Source organism: Helicoverpa zea, chromosome 12 (genome assembly GCF_022581195.2).
Source record: "Helicoverpa zea isolate HzStark_Cry1AcR chromosome 12, ilHelZeax1.1, whole genome shotgun sequence".
Lineage (NCBI taxonomy): Eukaryota > Metazoa > Arthropoda > Insecta > Lepidoptera > Noctuidae > Helicoverpa > Helicoverpa zea.
In genome coordinates this window covers 1,471,360-1,492,209 of record NC_061463.1, presented here as the reverse complement: position 1 = coordinate 1,492,209, position 20,850 = coordinate 1,471,360, and the positions used below count along the sequence as shown (strand labels likewise).

Genomic DNA, 20,850 nt, shown 5'->3' with positions numbered 1-20,850 from the left:
GGTAAACATTTTGTTCTACTAAAGAGTAAAAATCATTCGTTCCTAGCATTATTGTACTTCACACCACAATACAACTGATGGGAATCTTCTCTATCTCAACTAAAAACAAAGATGTATCGATGTTCTTGCCAATACCAGGCAATAAATATCTCTCGATTTAACTTGGTCTACCAACCAATCAAAAAGCTTAATTATACTGATTATGAACAACAATCACTATAAACATCCCCAAAGAAAAGTCAAATCAAAGAAAATCCTTACACAAAAATCAAACCATACCTATAATCCCAAGATTTCTCTTCGACAAAAATCTTGCTACAGTCCGAGATAACTCGACAGAACAAGCAAGTAGCACAGATGTTCCGTCCTTGTTCGAACATAGGGACCTTTTAAAAGGGGTCAATTGACCAACTAATTCAATATTGACTTAGCGGCCAATTTGAGACGATTTCTGTTTATCTTTAAGATGAAGTCTGTAAAGTTTGATAGATTTCTTTTATTAGGATGATAGCTGTGTTTTTGTTTGCAGTTTGTTTAGGTCTTGTTTTAATATAGATGATTTAGGATTGCGGTTTTAACTGGATGCAATTGTGGTAAATGAATTCTGTTTTGATTGAGATGAGTCTCATCTGACCACTCAAAATGTGTACCTACTGAAGCTGAAATAAGAATAGGCGTCAGAATAAAGTAGATATTATATTGTTAAAGAGGTATAAAATAAAACGCCCGGGTAACATATAGAACATTGAAAAAGCTGGGTACGATCAGAATTATCGTTCGTGCACCTACGACAAATTCATCATTGTTCATTACTATTAATCCACTAGAATTAATACGATTATAATATAATATAACCAAACTACACACTATAATCAAACTAATTTAATCACTATGTAGCGTACTTGAATTAGCTAGATATTTGTACAAGTCAGCTCACATATTGAAATACAAAGTTTGCCCTCGCGCTCGATAGATGGCGTTACTCAAGTTCCACCTTTTCCTGAATCGCGGTATGGTTTCGTTCACAACACAGAATGTAGTCCCTGCTATATTTATTTGACATAAAAGAAAATGTCGTAGTCTTTTCGAGGAACTTTTTTTGGAAGGCCAGTGTGAAAATACATTATGGCCTCTGTAATACCTTTTTACTACAAAGTAATTGTTTCATCCGCATTTTGTGGAAATTACTCCGCGTACTTAGATATAACTTTTTAACTTAAGGATCCCTCGATAAATAAGCTATCTTACATTACCTAAAAGATTTTTTCATGTCGGTGTAGTTTTTGAGATTAGCACGTTCAAAGAATACTCTTCAGCTTTATAATATACAGGGTTACTCGTAAGTAGTGCTCATCCTTTCATGAGGTTCATGAGGTATAGGTTAATACGGACCAATTTGACCATGGGATACACTGGGCAAAAGTTAACCCGTTTCAAGATAATCGAATTTCAAGATCTTTTCTTAAGAAGTCGCCTAGGTACACGTATAAATTTTTATTATTAGTCAAGTCTCGTTTTTGTGTCCTTCCTTAAAGGTCAATCCTTGATAAAAATCATAGGCAAGACTGCAAAAAATGACCTTTACTTTATAAATCGATCAAAGAGAAGATGTTACTATATTGGTATCGACAGCTTCACAGAGAAGGTTGTCAACATTCCGACTCGATCCCGACAAGGCAAATAAAAATATCTTTAAAGGATTTTCCGCAAATATTGGCTGAAATTCAACTTTAGTCATATTTATTTACTTTCCCACTTGGTGTCACTAAAAAAGGACATTGTGGTTTATCCCCATATGGTTTGAAAAGTATTGTTGTCGATAAAAAAGTTTTTTATATATGTCTTTCACACACGTCCAAGTTTCTAAGTTGATGCTCTTGTCAGCAACAAGGGATTTGCTGATAATTTACTTACAGATTTGTTTATTTTTACTGCTGGCAAAATAATTAAGTAAACACTAGTACTAAGCTGCGCCTGGTGAGATTGGAGGCCGACCCCAACATAGTTGGGAAAAGGCTCGAGAGATGATGATGCTTGCAAAAGAATTAAGTGGCTTTTGAGTTCAAATTAGTTTCTAGCTAGACAATTCCAGTTATACCTTTGAGGAGGTCATATTAGTAGTAGAAGTCTCTTTAGGATACTTACCCACTTTACCCAGTAATCTTTAATAGATGCAATGGCTCCATTATCGGAACACGTTCCAAATTACCGATCTCGTTAACTTAACTAGAGCCAGCTAACACGGTTAGGGAAATAGTGTGCTCTATGAGCTACATGATGAAACCTTCACACCATTGCTAATTTGTGATAATGATAAATATTACAAAGAACTGCATTGTAGCATTTTAGTACGTAGTAGTAAGTATGTATAAACAATAAAATAACATTTGCCAGCCGTGTCTCCTGCGTCCCACGGATATCAGAATAATAATAACATGTAACCGGCCTTCCTCGAAAAATGAGCTATTTATAATTCAAATATTTTTTTCGAATCCACCTTTAGTTTCTAAGATTAGCACGCTCAAGCAAATAATAGAAACTCTTCAGCTCTATTACTCGACTACCAAGTAACGTTGTGAACAAAACACAACTTAAACAACGACCCATCAAATCTAATTTACCCAACTATTGCATCAAAAACTAATCTAACCCTACAAACAAAAACAAAACAATAGCAAAATAGGCAAAACCCACAAATAACAGTACCCTCATTATTACTAAAGTACAAACTGATTCGGAAAGGGTAGGGTCAACAATAAAAAATTCTGACAACATTACCCTCTGCCAATCACATCCCTTCGAAGGGTAAGAATAAAAAATACGTCTGACCTTCTGTCTGTTTTGGATTTAGTTTGTTGTATGGGCATTTAAACTTTTGTTTTAAAATCGATTAAAAGTAGCTTTTTTACGATTGGTTGAGGGCTCGAAGCTAAGCTGTGTTGTGGTTTTATCGGAGTCTTAAGACGGTCAGATAAAAGTTCCTCCAGTGTTAGAAATAAAAAAAATACATCTTTTGTGTCTCGATAGGAAAAGGAGACTAAGGAGATATTTTATACCGAGGATAAAATCGAAAGAGTTACCGCACTCCATTTGATAAGATTTCAACGAAAAACAGTTCTAGAAACACTGATTAGTTGTAGGTGGTTTTAGTCAGAAAAATTTTAATATTTCGCCCGCCCGGGTGATATAACATGACTATTCATGTTTTATTTCTAGCAAAACAATATTATAATAATCACTGTTACGCCTGAAGCAGATCTACCTAGTTCAGCCAAATTACATATCACCACTTATGTACACAATGAACAAATTAAATAATGAACAAATTATGTACACAATGAAGTAATAAACGACCTTTTTTGTAATATGTAAAAAAATCTATTGACTTCACATTCACACTACAAATACCTATTGATATGTAGATGAACCTTACATATGTAAATACCAATGTATGATCGAGGCTCGTTAGACCGTCGGGAGTCGGGACCTGTCACGGACAGTCTGACTAAAAAAAGATGAGATTCGTCATATGTTATTGGCAGTAGTCAACGATGTAATCAGCAGTCGTCATTTGCCATCAGTTCAGTGTAGATGCGTATTTAATTGATTGATATGCTTTTTCGGTCAATAAAATTCATTAAAAATTTAATTGAATATCTCTTATAATCATCATCCTCCGAGTCTTTTTCCCAACTATATTGGGGTCGGCTTCCAATGTAACCGGATTCAGCTGAGTCAGTGATTCAACTGACCAGTGCTTTACCTACAAGAAGCGACTGCCTATCAGACCTCCTCAATCCAGTTACCCGGGCAACCCAATCAACAATAAAAATCTCTTATAGTGAGTTGCACTTTTAATTCGATAACCGATCAGTCAAGTCAATGTTCAATTTACAAATCGCCGATTAACCAATGGGCGGCACGTTGTTATTGTTATAGTTACATGGTGGGCATTTTATTTTATTTTCGTTGAATAGTTTTATTAAGGAGCTTATTAACGAGTATGTATACCTATATGAGGTCACAGTTGTGCCCTTGTCAGCCGAAGGCGTTACTAAGAACTATAATGAGGTCCTGTCACTCTCCTAACATAAACTACCTCTAGGGGGAAGTGAACAAAAATTAAAGATAAGATGACTTACTTTTTCAGTTTACCTGCACAAAAGCTTGTGTTTAAAGCACAAAAAATATATTTTTCAGCACTTCCTCCAGTTAATCCCTTAATGATGACTTTAAATCTTCACGACACTCCTTAAAGAAAGCACTGGCCTAATTTCAAGTTGACAAAGAATTTACGACTTTCATTTTTTTTCATTCTGTCAACAGATTACACTCAAATTGGGCTAATTGTTGTGTAATGACTTTTTCGACCCAAATCGTCTTACGGCCGGTCCCTATAACTAAAAGAATAGATAGGTAGAATAGTAGTGGTTTTCTTTGTCAGATAGGTAGAATAGGTACCTATCTATTCTTTTAGTTACTAAAGATAGGAGTTTGCCATCTTTACTAATATTAGAAGAAGGAAATTTAGTTTGCTTGTTTGTTTGTAATACATAAACTCAAAAGCGACTGGACCGATTAAAAAAAAATCACAATTATAAAGCTACGTTATTTGCGAGTAACATAGGCTATATTTTATCCCGACATGGGCAGTAGTTTCCACGGGACGCTGGTGAAACCGCGGGAAAACGGCAAGTTAGTTATATGGGGTTATTTAAAAAATCTTTAGTAAGACATTCAATAGATAGATAAGATATTGGGAGCGGCAGTCAATCTCGTCACTTGTGGACAAACAAATGTGGTTCCAAGAAACCATCAAAACTGTAGCTTAGGGTCCTCAAATATTTGATTGCGAAACATATAGATGAACACTGAAAATAATTAACATAGTCTGCGGTGAAGAAAATTAATGGTTCTTCTAAGAAAGCCTAAGATATTTCTCTGTATTTATTCATGTTGGGATTTAGGCGTTTTCATTTATTAACAGCTTTTGTCTTTAAGGCATCGCCCACATAGTTTTGAAACCCTTTTCTAAATGACTTGAGTCGCTGAAGTGGTTTAAGGCGCGTCTACATTAATTTAGCCCTTTCATTAGGTTCTGTTTCTTAATCACACTTTTGTTAAGATTTGATCCATAACGACTTTTAAAAACCCTCGTGGGTGGAAATTTTCTACATTTATCTCCAATATTTTGGTATAATAATAAAATGCATCATCAATTATACGGGGAAGATTCAGGAAATATGTTTCATTTTAATGCAATGTTTTGTAGTCAAGCTTTCAGCATTATAAATTATGTTCTTCTGAAAAGAATTTAATGAAGCAATTGAGATTTTCTAACGAGCAGATTTTTTTTTGAACACACTTCAGAATTCTAGATAATATTAGATCTACTAGACTAGGCAATGTTAGAACTTTACATGTGTGGAAAGTTGTTACTTTACGTACTAGGCGAATAACTATTACAAGCATCTTTTGAACGAATTAGACGTAGTAAATTATTGTGTATTATTTAGTAACTTATTTTTTATAGATCTTGTAGTTAATAAGCATTTACATACATATAACCACAATACAGGTATGTTTTGTGTTTACCGCGAGTCATAGTATTGTGGCGCAAAACCTTTGCGTAGTGGTTTTCTTTGTCAAATAAATGAAATTAATTATGTAGTACCTACTACTAGTTTGTTTCCTTTTGCGGCTTAATTAAAGATACCTTATTAGTGACTAATAAGATTCGCTATTGATTAGTAATGTGGTTTTAAAACAGTCTAATGGTTTAATATTATGTTACACTTTTTGTTTCCTGGGAAAAATGTATGAATTGAAAATTCTGAAGATTTTCCCAGTCTGCACTTGTATGTCGGAAATTAATATACTGTTTTGTTAACCAAGACTTATAAAGTACATTCTTTACTGAATACAAAAACAAAACAAATTATTAAACTGACATTATCAACAACTTACTTAACTCCTATTTCTCTCAAAGATAACACAAACTCTTTTAAACAAATAAACGCCCATCATTTCCCCATAATAAAATAAAATTCTAAGGAAAATTAAAAAAAGAACAAAGCTCACCACCGATATACAATCTGATACTAGAACGGACAGTTGTTTAATATCTATGTAGCGTACCGTTTGAAGTAGCGTTTAGTAAAAAGAATGCTAAACTAGCTGTACCTCTGGTGCGCTCGCAGCGCTGAGGCTGTCAAGCTGTCGCTTCCAGCGATGGTTATAACAGGGAGTGTTTACAATCTCAGTTTAAAGGCAGAATGAAGTCAACGGTTGTGATATTTAATGGTAGAAGCTGTATTTGTCTATGAAGTGTAGATATTTAAATATTAATTTATAATTAATAAGGTGAATGATATTCTTTTGTTTTAAAAACTACTAATAAGTGAATTTAAAGGAAAAACACGCGACTTATAACTTCCCGTTGAATTCCCAGAGATACTTACTTGTACTTAAGTCATTCTTCATTATAGAATCTGAATTTATACAAAAGTCCGTTAGTTTTTTACTTTTTATGTAGGTATAGGATGATCAATTAAATCAGTGAAAGCAGATAAGCAGCAGCAAACGATTAGTGCTTTATCCGTTATATTTTCAAGTTGCAATATAACTTTCTTCGTTCAAAACCTAAGGTCACCTACTATAACAAGGGTTAAGCTATGTTTACATAACTAGAGAAATGTGTGCACCTGGCTTACCCTTCGGGGAAGACAGACATGATGTTTTGCATATAAATTAACATTTGCTGCGCCTGTTCTGAGCATCTATCTACCTATACTAAGAGAGAATATTTAGACTACCTTCTCAGAAAGATATAAGTTTCGTAGTAGTCCAAAATAATCGTATTTAATAATATACACAGGTCAGTTAAATCAACTCTATATGTGTGTTAAGCAATCACACTACAACGGCTGAATCAATTGAGATACAATTTTGCACGGAGATTGGTGGTATCTTGGAGCTGATATGAGCTACTTGAGCTACTTGAAGCTACTTGATTTGCTTGAAGGAAATAGTTACTTCGGGACGCGGGTGAAACCGAACACTAGTTCACAAAAATTCTAAGCCTTCGAAAAACAATTTCAATGCAGTTCACTTTTCCGTCCGCAGATATTTTCACCAATATCGCATAACCGAATTATTTGCGGTCGTACCCGGATTTTTCCGGTGCATACCAGTTACCAGAGTCGTTTATTTCTTGCAGGGTTCGATAGATTTTGGTTATGTGACCTAAAAGCTTCTATTTTTACTCGGCCAGTTTTGGAAAACTAGTACGTAACATAAAAGGATTACTATAGGAATTACGCAAGGAACATGTTCTACGTTCCATTTAATTTTCTCATTCTCTCTGTCTTTTCAAGCAATATACGAGTGTAGTGTGCTTACAAGTAAGGATTTTTATTGCTCACTTCAAGTCCCTGATTCTTCCAGTACTTATGCTGTCTGATGCATTTTTCTGTTTTTTTTTTTTCAGATTTTTTATAAAAATGTAAACAATGAAGAGATGACTAATTAAAAGCATAAATAATTATTTTTTCAGCTAGATAGTCCATTTAGCGAGTACCTACTTAAGCTACTATTTACAGGTGCGCTGAATAATTATCGCAGTACCTACGGATACGATAACTGCGGAATACTTAACTATAAATAATAAATAGAGTGTTTCTGCCGTGTTTAACGGTCTTAATCTTCATACAAAAATCATCACACTGTAGGTACAGTAAATCTATTTAGGTAAATAGGTACAATTGAAACTCCCTGTAACCATCTATTCACCCACCCACGATATTCATTGCAATTGTCATTCCTTGGCTGCCAACTGCATTGTTGGACTAGCCACCGCGAAAATTGGTGCTCTTCCTATCAATCAAATGCGTACATTCTGTATGGGTGCATACAGATGTGGGTACAGCCAAACAATGTGCATTGTTGTTCGTTGCTATGGCGAGATGAATATGCTACTCGTTCTTTTTCAGGTTGATTACAAATCTGTTCCTTTTTTTATAGATGTTGTAATATAGTAACAAAAAGAAATGAAGCTTATTTCAAAGTTGTAGCAGTTTTTACAGTTATAAATGTGTTTTTCACTTGAATATGGCAAGATCACAATTTGATCATATTAAGCTATTGCATAGCTTCTATCGCAGGCCTTGAGCGCGGGGACCAAATTCAGAAATTCCGTAACGAAAAAACCTCACGCTCCCCACTCCGACGGGCACGGAGGCAGAACCACAAAAGTAAAGTACTAGGACAGCATAATTCACCTTAGTAAAGTATACCAATAACGAAATTTCGATGAAACTGCTCACCATGTACCAGGGTAGCATAACTTATATGAGTATACCAATACCAAGTGTAGGTAGACGCTCACCATGTACCAGAGCGGCAAAAAATACACCGGGCGCGGGTAATATCGCGGGGAACGGCTAGTAATTAATAATTATAATTGCATAAGTTGATACAGAATGCTATGCAATAACTTTACCGCGGCTGTCCCCGAGTGCCACACGTATTTTTTTGTTGGTTTGTGTGAAAACAAGTTCATCCTCCGAGCCTTTTTCCCAAACTATGTTGGGGTCGGCTTCCAGTCTAACCGGATGTAGCTGAGTACTAGTGCTTTACAAGGAGCAACTGCCCTGCCTGACCTCCTCAACCCAGTTACCCGGGCAATCCAATACCCCTTGGTTAGACTGGTGTCAGACTTACTGGCTTCTGACTACCTGTAACGACTGCCAAGGATGTTCTATGACAGCCGGGACCTACAGTTTAACGTGCCATCCGAAACACAGTCATTGGTGTCTAAGATATACTTAGAAAGTGTATCTTGTATATCTTGTGTGAAAACAAGTTGCGAATATAAATATCGTCGTGTAGTAAAAACACTACATAACTGGCATAATGATAACTTCATTCATGACTCTTGGTAGTTCCCAAAAACCAATGTTATTTATTTAGTCTGAAGCTGTGGTATTTTCCTATCACGCTATCTTAAATACAACAACAAAGTTTTGATCGAGATAACAACATATTGGTTAACAAATTAAATTATATCTGAATGGGTTTAACCTAACCGCAACCGTGAATTTCCAAACCACGTGTAATAATTCCGAAGTAAACAAATGCATGTCTATACCTATATTCAGTATATAATGCACTTATAACTGTGAATGCGGATGTGAGTTTGTTTATTTATCTTATGACTCGCGGTGTCATAATAAGTCACCTTATTAATATTTTTTATTTCTTTTACACAATATAGGTAGATCCACTGATACAACTTTATCTACACCCCTTTTTATGGGAAATCATCAAATGACCCCTCTCGCTTTGGGGGCAGCTCGAGGGAGTGTCAGACTCTTTCTGACTAAAACACAGCATGTTTCTTCTTAAGCCCTTTATGTACCAAGGCCGCGGTAACTCTTTCGAACCATCCCGCAGCCCCAAAAGGGTATCTACTCCCATGCCATGGCATACATCATCATCATCATCATCTCAGCCATTGGACGACCACTGCTGAACATAGGCCTCCCCCTTAAATCTCCACAGGTACCTGTTGGGGGCGACCTGCATCCAGCGTCTTCCGGCGACCTGTATAAGGTCGTCTGTCCATCTTGTTGGTGGACGTCCTACGCTGCGCTTGCTAGTCCGTGGTCTCCACTCCAGCACTTTTCGACCCCATCGGCCATCCGCTTTGCTAGCAATATGGCCAGCCCATTGCCACTTCAACTTGCTAATCCGGTGGGCTATATCGGTAACTTTAGTTCGTCTACGGATCTCCTCATTCAATCACGTAGAGAAACACCGAGCATAGCCCTTTCCATAGCTCGTTGAGCGACTTTGAGCTTTAAGATGAGGCCGATAGTGAGAGACCTCGATGCATGCATACGATCTTATATTATAATATGAACCTATTTCTCTATTGTTCACAGAGGAGGAGGGCACAGAGTTAGAGCTAGAGGCTCTATACAGAAGATACTGCGTGCGACTCAAACATGCGCTCTTCGTTTCAGCGTTGTGTGTCACGCTGTTCTGTTGCGTTCTGCTGTTGTGTGCGGTGTGCATTCTGCACTCGAGTGTAAGTATCTATTTTTTTTTTAATATTATTGTTGTTCTTCCTTTACGTGAAAGAGGTTAATAAATTAGTTGCTTAGTGTGCTCCCACACTAGGTGTTGGTCCGTGTAGTTTACACAACTTATGTCCTGCATCTACAAGCAATAACAAACAGTTGAGAACTGCCGATGCTGGTACAAATGATGACACCTGAAATGGAAGTGTCGAAAAAGGTATCAATAAAACTAGAGTATCTACTCAAAGAATTACCAAATATGTTGTCCTTATTGAATTTAAGTCCTAAGAAAAAGCATAAAAATATTCTCAACCCACATAAAATACAAGAAAAAAATCTCTCATAACTACTGGAATACTTTGCAAATGAATAGCGCAGACCGCAAACAGAATTGTAAATGATGGAGCGAAGAATTAAATAATACTGAGATACGGAACCACCGCGGTTTAATCTCTCACTCGTTGAATACTAAACCAACAGTTTACAAAGGGGTTTAGAATTGAGGTTTTATTTACGGCTAAAAGGAAGATTAAAAAGCTTTTTAGATTAACCCTGCGGTATTTTGATAATACTGATTGAAATAAAAAAGTTTTTTTTTGTGTAAATTACACTGATCACTCGTATTGTAAATTAATTAAGGGAATCTCGTGGGTAGTTAACACGTTAGACAACAAGTTAAGCAGTCTTTGTGCGGTCGGTCAATGGATGGATGTCAGTCGCTAATACAACGAGTCCATGCCCTTTTTTTTCAAGTCAGTTAGAAACGTATCCCAAATTAACAACTCTCTATTTTCAATAAACACAATACATTTAAGATTTATCCTTATAAAGAAATAGACAATGTAAGACTCTATTTAGTAACATATTACATTTCTAACCTACTTAGGTACTTAAGAAAGGCTCTTAAGACTCACACACTACTTACACAGCTTAGCTTCAGCTTCACGTAGGTAAGCTTAAAACCGACGTGTTTTAAGCATATAAATAACAGCTTAGACATAAAGCTTAAGAATAACCTAAAGATTTTTAACTATTTTGAATTCAATATGTAATCATTGTAATAATTTTAACTTTATATCGAGTACCGTTAAGTTTGCCCTTACTGTTACTTACAGTACCTACCTGTGCTAAGTATTTAATATGGTAATCTGTGGATAGCGTTGTGAGTAGTATATTTGTTTATCCTGTTATTTAAGTACTCCAATCATGTGTAATATTTAATATACTGCTGTTTGTTGTCCCTACTATATAAATAATTTTTTAAATAATTAATAATAATTAATAATAAAATAATATTTTAAGAATGTAGAAAATATGCTGTAAAATAAATAATTGACAAAAAAGACTTAAGGATAATATACTATTGTTAGGTTTGGTTTCAGGATTGTGCTAAAGAGTAAATTGACTATGATGAGAAAGATTACGTTAATCTTTCGATATAGATGATGTCAATTTACCTACCTATATTATAACCTATCTATCTGTTAATTTTACTTTACTAGAAATATTAATTTGATTAGCTTTACTTTTATGGGCCTAAAAGGAATCAGCATATCAGTCAGAGCATCCATAGAAAGTGGAAAAAGGCATTTGATGACTTTCTATAATTTAAAACAAACAATAGAATACCTTTTGATAGGTGATTGATGTATCATAATTAGATTAAAGCCTCTTAAGAAAACGTGATAGGTAAATAAGCAGGTCCTTAAGCCTATTTAATAACCCTTTCTTAGTACCCATCAGTTTACCTAGCTAGCTAATTGCAGTACCAATTAATTCGTCCCTAATAATAGTGCCTAATGTCTTCTAATTAAAGTGCCTACACTACAATTAAGTGGCGCTTAAACCAAAGTGCATCTACCTACAAGTCCAGTTCCCAGACGTAATGGCTGATGCGCTAAAGTCTAATCCCTTGACCGTCAATTGAGTTAGTGGCCGAGTGGTACGGTTAATGCAATTCCTGCATACATTAAGGTGCACTGTATAACTGTAGATGCATGTAGGTGATCTTGGACTAATAGATGTTGCATGCTTGAGTGGTAACTTAAAGCGATTTTAGGTGCTGTATCTACTAAGTAACAACCTCACTTCGATTAAAGGTTATGCAAGGATGGACCCTTGGAACAATAGTGCGCCTAACCTTTTTATCGGATAGATTTTTGTATTCTTGATAAAAAAACGTGTGTGAATTGTGAAGGTCGAAAGGAAAGGTCCATTTTCAAATGAGATATGCAGGGTTAAAGTCAATGGTTCGATGATAGTTTATATTGAAGGTACGGAAAGATCAATAAATTCTTTGTCATATTTGAAAGAGTAATTTTCTTGGGCCATTTAATTAATAAATAAATATTGTCATACCTAGGTAAGGAAAATAAACGTTATTTTAAAATATAATCCCTAAGCTCCTGTTGCATGAACCTGCCACGTGTATTCCGTGGGCGTCGAATTATGTGACTGTCTTACTCTCGCTCGGAATTCTAATTACCGTTAAGTACTGATTACACGTTCCTACGTGATAATTAATATTGCTATATCGGGTGTGTCGTTCATAATCACATTAAATGAAATGCGTTAATATACTGGTTAATATATGTCCATTAACACAAAGAAAAAAGAAAAATACGTAAAAATAAAAAAATGAATTTTTCAAACAAAGTAAATAGAATAAAAAAGTGCGAAAATTAGAACACCATATAAAAGTCAGTCATTATAAACAACTGTAATTCTCCCTTGAAAACTGACAGCTGTCAACTGATCAAAACATTCGATACTCCTAACTTTATCTCTGCTTTACACATGATGTTGTAAATTATAAAAACGAAAAATGACTCCTGTGGCTAAACCACTGAATGGATTAGGTTATTTTTTTACAATTCGCCATAGAATATCATAAAGTATACCTATGTGATAGAATTTAATGTGATTGTGAACGACACACCCGATATAAACACGGATAATACCACGCGAAGAGACGATTCTGTTTCTAAGGGCGTTAGTGAGTTGAACTAAGCCAGATTTTTATTAAAACTTGAAAACCTTAATTCAACCAAATTGCATATTTGGAACACAAAAAACCCTAAATTAAGGGTAACCGAATAGCCATCGGTAAGACTGATTTATAGCTAAATTATAGCTAAGAAGTGCTTAATAAACTATTTTGCTAGAAAATACTTACTTAGCTGCCTAGATACTCAAATAAATACCTAGATAACCTAACTTAACAGCCCAGTATTTGTCCAATAACCAAGACAGTCATGGACTTGTCACAAACAGTCTTATGACGGATTACTGCCATTTGATCTGACATTGCTGTCTGTCTGAAACGGCTTTATAAAGCCAAATGGTTCGTTAATATCTCGGTTTTAAAGTAGTGCAAAATGGGCATGATAAGTTGTCAATTTTCGACAGAAACACTATAAGGGTCTTCAAATAAGGTTAATAAACTGAAATTCTGAGAAAATAAACTTGTTTCTATTTTTTTATAAGTTTGATTTTTCTAAGAATCAAGTAATTGATTATTGGTTGTTATGTATTTTTTCACGAGTAAAAGGTAAATAAACTAGCTACATAATCCTCGTGTTATCATTATAATTGGACTGAACATGATTTGATAAATTATTGTGACTTCAGATATAAAAAAATATCTTTCGCGTGAAATACACTCGTAAAAAATAACTCTTTACTTAATCAGTCTTCAATTACAGGATTTTTCTTTAATTATATATAAGTTGGTATAAAAATACTTATCAGAATCAGTATAACACTACTTTTTTCCGGTAGTGGAAAATTTTATTCCCATAGAATCCAGAAAATATCTAATTCTCAAAAACAAAGTCCCTAAAAAAAGATATAAATCTCAGAAGGAAATATAAGTACAACTTCATCCTTCACGAAAAAGGAGTCAAGTTTTATTTCAGTCGAAGATCACAAGAACATTTAATTGAAACTCTCAGTTTACCCTCGGGGTAATAATTTCATTCACTTTATTAAGACAATCTGGCCGCCAGCAGATTCATCTCATAATTTTATTTACGTTTTCATGAGATGCCTAGTTTAATAAGAGCGGCAGATATGCCCAAAGTACTAACCGCAGCTTTTAAAATTAGTTAGGAATATTAAACTTATCCTTACCTGCTATACCGTCATGTAAATGTGAAAGCATGTTGTTTTGTCAGGTTTGCTTACGTTGGAACTATTGAATCTTAACTCTAACTTGTGTACTCCTCTTATGTATTCTCTTATGTACTCCCCTTATACACTCCTCATATTTACTCTCTTATGTTCTCTCTCATATACTGTTCCCCTCTTATGTACTTTCTTATGGAATATCTTATCTACTCTCTTATGTACTCCTCTTATGAACTGTGTTATGTACTCTCTTATGTTCTTTTCTTATATACTCCCCTTATGTACCCTCTTATGTACTATCTTATGTTCTTTCTTATGTACTATTTTATGTTCTCTTATGTATCCTCTTAGGAAATATCTTATGTACTTTCTTATGTACTCTCTTATGTACTCCCTTATGTACTCTCTCATGTACTCTCTTATGTACTCCCTTATGTACTCTCTCATGTACTCCCTTATGTACTTTCTTATGTACTCCCTTATGTACTTTCTTATGTACTCCCTTATGTACTTTCTTATGTACTCCCTTATGTACTTTCTTATGTACTCCTCTTATGTACTCTCTTATGTACTCCCCTATGTACTCCCCTATGTACTCCCCTATGTACTCCCTTATGTACTTTCTTATGTACTCTCTTATGTACTCCCTTATGTACTCTCTCATGTACTCACTTATGTACTCTCTCATGTACCCCCTTATGTTCTCCCTTATGTACTTTCTTATGTTCTCTCTTATATAATTTCTTATGTACTCCCTTATGTACTCTCTTATGTACTCCCTTATGTACTTTCTTATGTACTCTCTTACGAACTGTCTTATGTTCTCCTCTAATGTACCTAGTCCTATGAAATTTTTAATGTGTTGAGAATATGCTATGTTCCTGTATGAGTACAATATTTTTATACAAACGGTTTCTGTAAAGTTTCCGCCACCTCCCACGGGAAACACTTCGTGGACCCAGTTCTAAAGTCTGTTCGATAAATTTAAGGACAAGTTTAAGGAACATTCTATTAGAAAACTATGAATTATTTGTTAACTGTACCTGACCTACCACAAACTAAGGAAAAGTAGAATTTTCCTTTTATTATTCAGTACCTATATTAATTTATTCGACAATATCTGACTAACATTTATTTAGAATCGATTTAGCTGATGACGAATATATAAAAAAGATAGTCACACATACCTTAATCATTTACCTACCTGTTACAGCCTTTTTTATCGTCCCACTGCTGGGCACAGGCCTCCTCTCATACGGAGAAGGATTGAGCATTAATCACTACGCTTGCTCAATGCGGGTTGGTGATTTCAGTCTAAGTTTATGTGTACTTTCTATGTATATCTTGGACACCAATCCCTACTAATATTATAAATGCGAAAGAAACTCTGTCTGTCTGACTGTCTGTCTGTTACGCTTTCACGTCTAAACCACTGAACTGATTTTAACAAAATTATATATAAAATTAATTTTTTATCAAAATTAATTATCATTAATTATCAAAATAAATTGGTACAGACATAGAGTTGACCTTAAGAAAGAACATAGAATAGTTTTTATCCCGGAATTTTGAAGAATTCTCTTGGAAACGCGATATAACCGAACTTGACGCGGGCGAAGCCGCGGGCGGAAGCTAGTTTATTGTATTAGTCCCATCTGAAGTCCTTTAGGCTTGGTTTACTATCACAGTCCCAAAGGAAAAAGGCCAATAAGCAATTTTGACCTTCAGGATTTCAGTTACGTTTATTAAAGATAGTAATATGACACCTTTTTCGATGATATTTGTTGTGACGAGTTCATTTCGTTCGAGGATATTTTTCGTAGATAAATATTTGGTTTATGAAAGTATATCCCGTTCTTTTATTCGGTTTTTGTAGTGAACTAGCTGTTTTCCGCGATTTTACCCGCGTACCTAAAACTTGACGCTTACAAATAGTATTGGATTTCTTTTTAACTTTTCTCTTTGTCGATAGATCATTAATAATGTTAATACACAAAAAAAATAACTAGAGAAATAAACAATGAAAAGCGTTGATATAGTCAGAAATGCAATTACCATTATAAGTTGCGTCAACGATTTTAACTGATCAATTTTTCTCCCAAAGGACGTCTGGACAATTAATATAATGATTTCCACTCACATTAAATTCCTCAATTTCGAATGAAACGTTCAATTATCAAAATTAAAGATATAACCGCTTTCTCAATCGTCATGCAGGAAAATGACGTATTCCGTGTCATAAAAAGCACTACCTTTAATTAGCAATTACCTTGATGATTCGTTCCAGTTAAATTGCACACGTGTATCTGGATTACACGGGTATGAACCAGTGCGCGCCAGTTGAAACTGGTAATAACCGGATTAGAGCAGTGTTTAGCGGATCTAATGCAACGGATTAATGATTTGAAACTCACGATGCGCGAATTTTAAACCAGTGGAGCTGAAAAGCCAATTAGTCTGGTCTTAAAATAAATGGGTTCCTAAGTTTTACTACAGTTTTATGTCCTATAATATTGTGTGTGAGTTTAATCTAGTTTGAGGAAAGATTAGGCGCAGGCTAAAAAAAAATCCTCTCTACGGGAATCGCTATCCTTAAAAAGAGCAAGCGCAGCATATTTTTTTTCTTTCGATCCGCAACCTTACAGGCTAAAAACGGACCTTTCAAAAGCCCATTTAATATAGTCAAATTACTAAATGGCTATAAAGTTTCTCATAAGGCTTCAAAGAACTAGAGTTTCCTAAAGAGTTGAACCCATTAAATATAATTAAAAGTCATAAAATACCGACCTAATAGTGACTGAGCTGAACCTATAAAAGTTATTCTGAATACCATAAAAAGTTATTAGCCCTTATGTAGGAAGAAATTAGGCATACATTCGTGGAGCAGTTAGTTTATTGCCAGTAAAACCGTGTGGTCATGTCTGCATTTGATTAGATTGCTAATTGATAGGGATGGACGTCTCAGAAAAAAGTGACAAAAAATTATGTCGATAAAGAAAAAAAAAGATTTTTTTTTAAATTCCTAGTTTTACCAGTAGATTTTTTTTCCATAGAGTTTTCACAACTACTACCTACCATGTTAACTGCCTACTAATATAAACGAGAAAGTTGGTAGGTATGCATAGACTTTTGTTCCTCTTTCATACAAAAATGACTTACTTGTGAAACTTAGCAGTGTAGCATTGCTTATCATATAGGCTACTTTTTACTCAAGTGCGGGAAGTAGTTTCGTCAAGAAGCGGATGAAACCGCGGGCAGAAGCTAGTATCGTCGTACATGCAAAAATATGACACGCACGATCAACGATCATTTCAATTGTTTGTATTTCGCGTATGAACGCTCGTAGATGCGTAGTCACGCGATTCTCATGCCGTAGCAAGTATCACCGCAATGACGCGTAGCTCTGCGGCTACGTGCGTAGCAGTGGTTTGTGGAGTTACCGAAACTCATAAAACTGTATCGTGCCTACGATGAGTATGTGTAATTTATTAGTGTGTTAAAAATGAATCTATTTGATCGGTAGAATAATCTGCATTTAATGATAATTTTATAAGTACATGTAAAAGTTTAACCAAGGGGTATTGGGTTGCCCGGGTAACTGGGTTGAGGGGGTCAGATAGGGCAGTCGCTCCTTGTAAAGCACTGGTACTCAGCTCGGTTAGACTGGAAGCCGACCCAAACATAGCTTGGGCAAAAGGCTCGGAGGATAATATAAAAGGGTTTAGTGTAATTTTTAGGGTAGGTATCTTTTTATTAAGCCAATACTGTCCCACTGCCGGGTAAAGACATGGCCTCCCATCTATCAGTTTATCCATATCATCTTTTCCATGTCTATCAGTCGCTTTTTGTGGCGAGTCCGCGAGGAAGCTATAAAAGTCTTCTCTCCAGCGTTTCCTCGGTATTCCTCTCGGTTGCCTCCCATCATCAGTGATCCATTTTGTGACGTACGATAACGTTGGCCCAACTGTCGGCAACTACAATACTATTATTCTTTAATGACCTGTCATAGTTAATTTAATTAAAGTTTGAAAAATTACGCGTATTAAAATAAAAAGAGTTAATAAATTAAAATATGGAAAGGAAATGTTAATTTTCCACGTGATTAATAACGTACATTCATAATTAAGCTGGCAGTGTACATTACTTTTCTTTTATCTTTAAACGTAATATTTCATACCGTTTCATATGCCTTGCGGTGAACATTGTACATTGTGAATGCACGGCAAAAATGTGGTTTTAATTAGGAAGGTAGTAATGAATGACGTACCTCGGTGCATCTAGACACACGGCAGTGTGTCCGCCAAGTTCGAGCAAAAAAAGCGACACACCGGCCGTGGGTTATATTACACGAACCATTTCGGGCCAAATTCGAACCCCCTATAACTCAAAATCTATTTTATTTACGCATATCAAATTTCTAGTATCTGTTGAGACCTCCTCACTTATCTAAAATACAAAATTTCATTGATATACCTATTGTAGGTCTTGAGATATTGACGTCAGAAAATCGCTATTTTTACTATACACTCACTGACTGACTGACTCACTCATCAAAAACCTAGACCACTTCCAATGGTCGTATTGACTTGAAATTTGGCATGGAGGTAGGTCTTTATGTCAAGGTAAAGGGAAAAATCTGAAAATGGCCATGTGTGAGTCGGTTTCAAAATAATGAAGGTGTAAATTTATACCCGGTGTAAATTTATACCCCTAAGGAACTAAAACGAACTAAATTTATATATATTTATATAATACATCTCCGAATGATCGTACCGATCTGAAATTCGTTACAAAGGTTTGTATTTAGTCAAAGTGAAGTAAAAATCTGAAAACGGCCAAGTGTGAGTCACTTTCGAAAATAACGAATGTGTAACTTTGATCCACGAACATAATATATGATAACATGTCATGTCAGTCAGTTGGTAAATCTAGTCCATTTAGTTAATCTAGTTCATTTCTTTGTAAGAAGCATAGTGCATATTCAAAAATCTGAAAGATAGTATAAATGACACTTTTCCTTAACTAACTTAATCATAAGAAAAAAATAAAATAAACAACCTTACAAAAATAAATGAAATCCCACCCAAAACAAAAATGTGAAAGACTGCCAAGTTCGATAATATGGGAATGCTTCGCCTATAAAAGAAGTGAGATCTAAATAAGTACCAAGTTCCATACACATACCTCAGTTAAAAATAGTTACTTTTTAATGATGTTACTTGGCAAGTTTTAATAGAAAATTAAATACTTGATTCATTGCGTCCAGTAGGTTTATAACAAGGTGTGTGAAAACTTGCCAAGTAACATCTTTAAAAAGTAACTATTTTTAACTGATGTATGTGTATGGAACTTGGTACTTATTTAGATCTCACTTCTTTTATAGGCGAAGCATTCCCATATTATCGAACTTGGCAGTCTTTCACATTTTTGTTTTGGGTGGGATATTATTTTATTCGAAATTACGTAGGAATTTACTTTAAAGAAAATTTATGAAAAACAGTTAAAAGTAATTACAGTTTTGATTTAAAACATTTCGGATAGTATCTAACTGAATCCAACTTTTTTTTTATATGCCTAATATCATTTCAGTAAAAAAAAAATCCAGACATTCTTCGGTCTAAAAGTGTGAAAATAATCTGACCCATCCTTTTTTTTATTTGAGGCTATATTTGATACTTTGTGAGTACTTCATCATATTACAGGGTATGTTATTATATTTGCGAGTTCACCGAACTCATTAGCTTAAAAAATCTTACATTAACGATGTACTTTAAATGTCACCTTTTCTACCAGTTCTTTGTTAAAAATGCAGTAATAATAATGACGCCTGATATTTCGTTTTTGACGACGCCGACGGAACTATTTTTCGCAGTATAATGAGCGAAAATAATAATCTTTGCCATCAACAAAGGCCTTTTGTCAATTCAGTGAAGAAAGTCAACATTGTAAATAAAGCCCTTTTTTACCGAACTGACTTTTAGTGTACTTAATTAAAAGATTTGAAAATTAAATGCCATTAAAAAGATAATAAGTAAAAGGCTCATTAAGTATTCTCCATAATTGTTGCAAAGATACGCTCCTACTGGCGCATTTATTTATTTTTTCCGTATAAAAAACATTACAGCAGAAATTAATTAAAATTCACTTAATTAAGGTGTTTTCAAAAATACTTCAATAAAACGATGATACACAATTGAATCTATTGTTGTAAGTAAATATACACAGTGGTGTAGTAAATAAGGGCTTGTAAAAAACTTCCTCGATTTTTTATCGATATCGACATTCCCCCATCCCTACTAATCACCATTGCCCCCGACTATAAAACAGTAAGGTTGTTTGCGTTTAGTTTTTGAGTGGGGACAATGGTCGATCTTGTCGACATCTGAGGGTAGTTTCAGTTGTACACATCATCGACTAGACCCTTTTGTTTCAGGATTCAGGCTTTCTAGAATGTTCTTTTGTTTTTCAGTATTTCAAGAGTCATTTAACAGTTCGAAGTGGGACTTAGTTCGTAGTACCTAGCTTATGGTTTTTGCTCTATTTTTCGTCACATTAGTAATGTTGTATCTTATAGTCTTGTGGGTTTGTAATGTATAAACTGAGTTCATAAAATCGATAAGAGATTTTTTATTGCATTTTA

The 20,850-nt window shown here is 34.8% G+C and overlaps 1 protein-coding gene across 2 annotated transcripts in view; it reads left to right on the top strand.

The window, feature by feature from the left end:
• LOC124635028 overlaps window positions 1-20,850 on the top strand; it is a 97,349-nt gene that overhangs the window by 73,877 nt on the left and 2,622 nt on the right. For both annotated transcript variants that reach the window (XM_047170774.1, XM_047170775.1), the window contains exon 2: window positions 9,945-10,090. In XM_047170774.1, coding sequence (XP_047026730.1) covers window positions 9,945-10,090 — 146 coding nt within the window. The remainder of the gene's footprint in view (window positions 1-9,944; window positions 10,091-20,850) is intronic.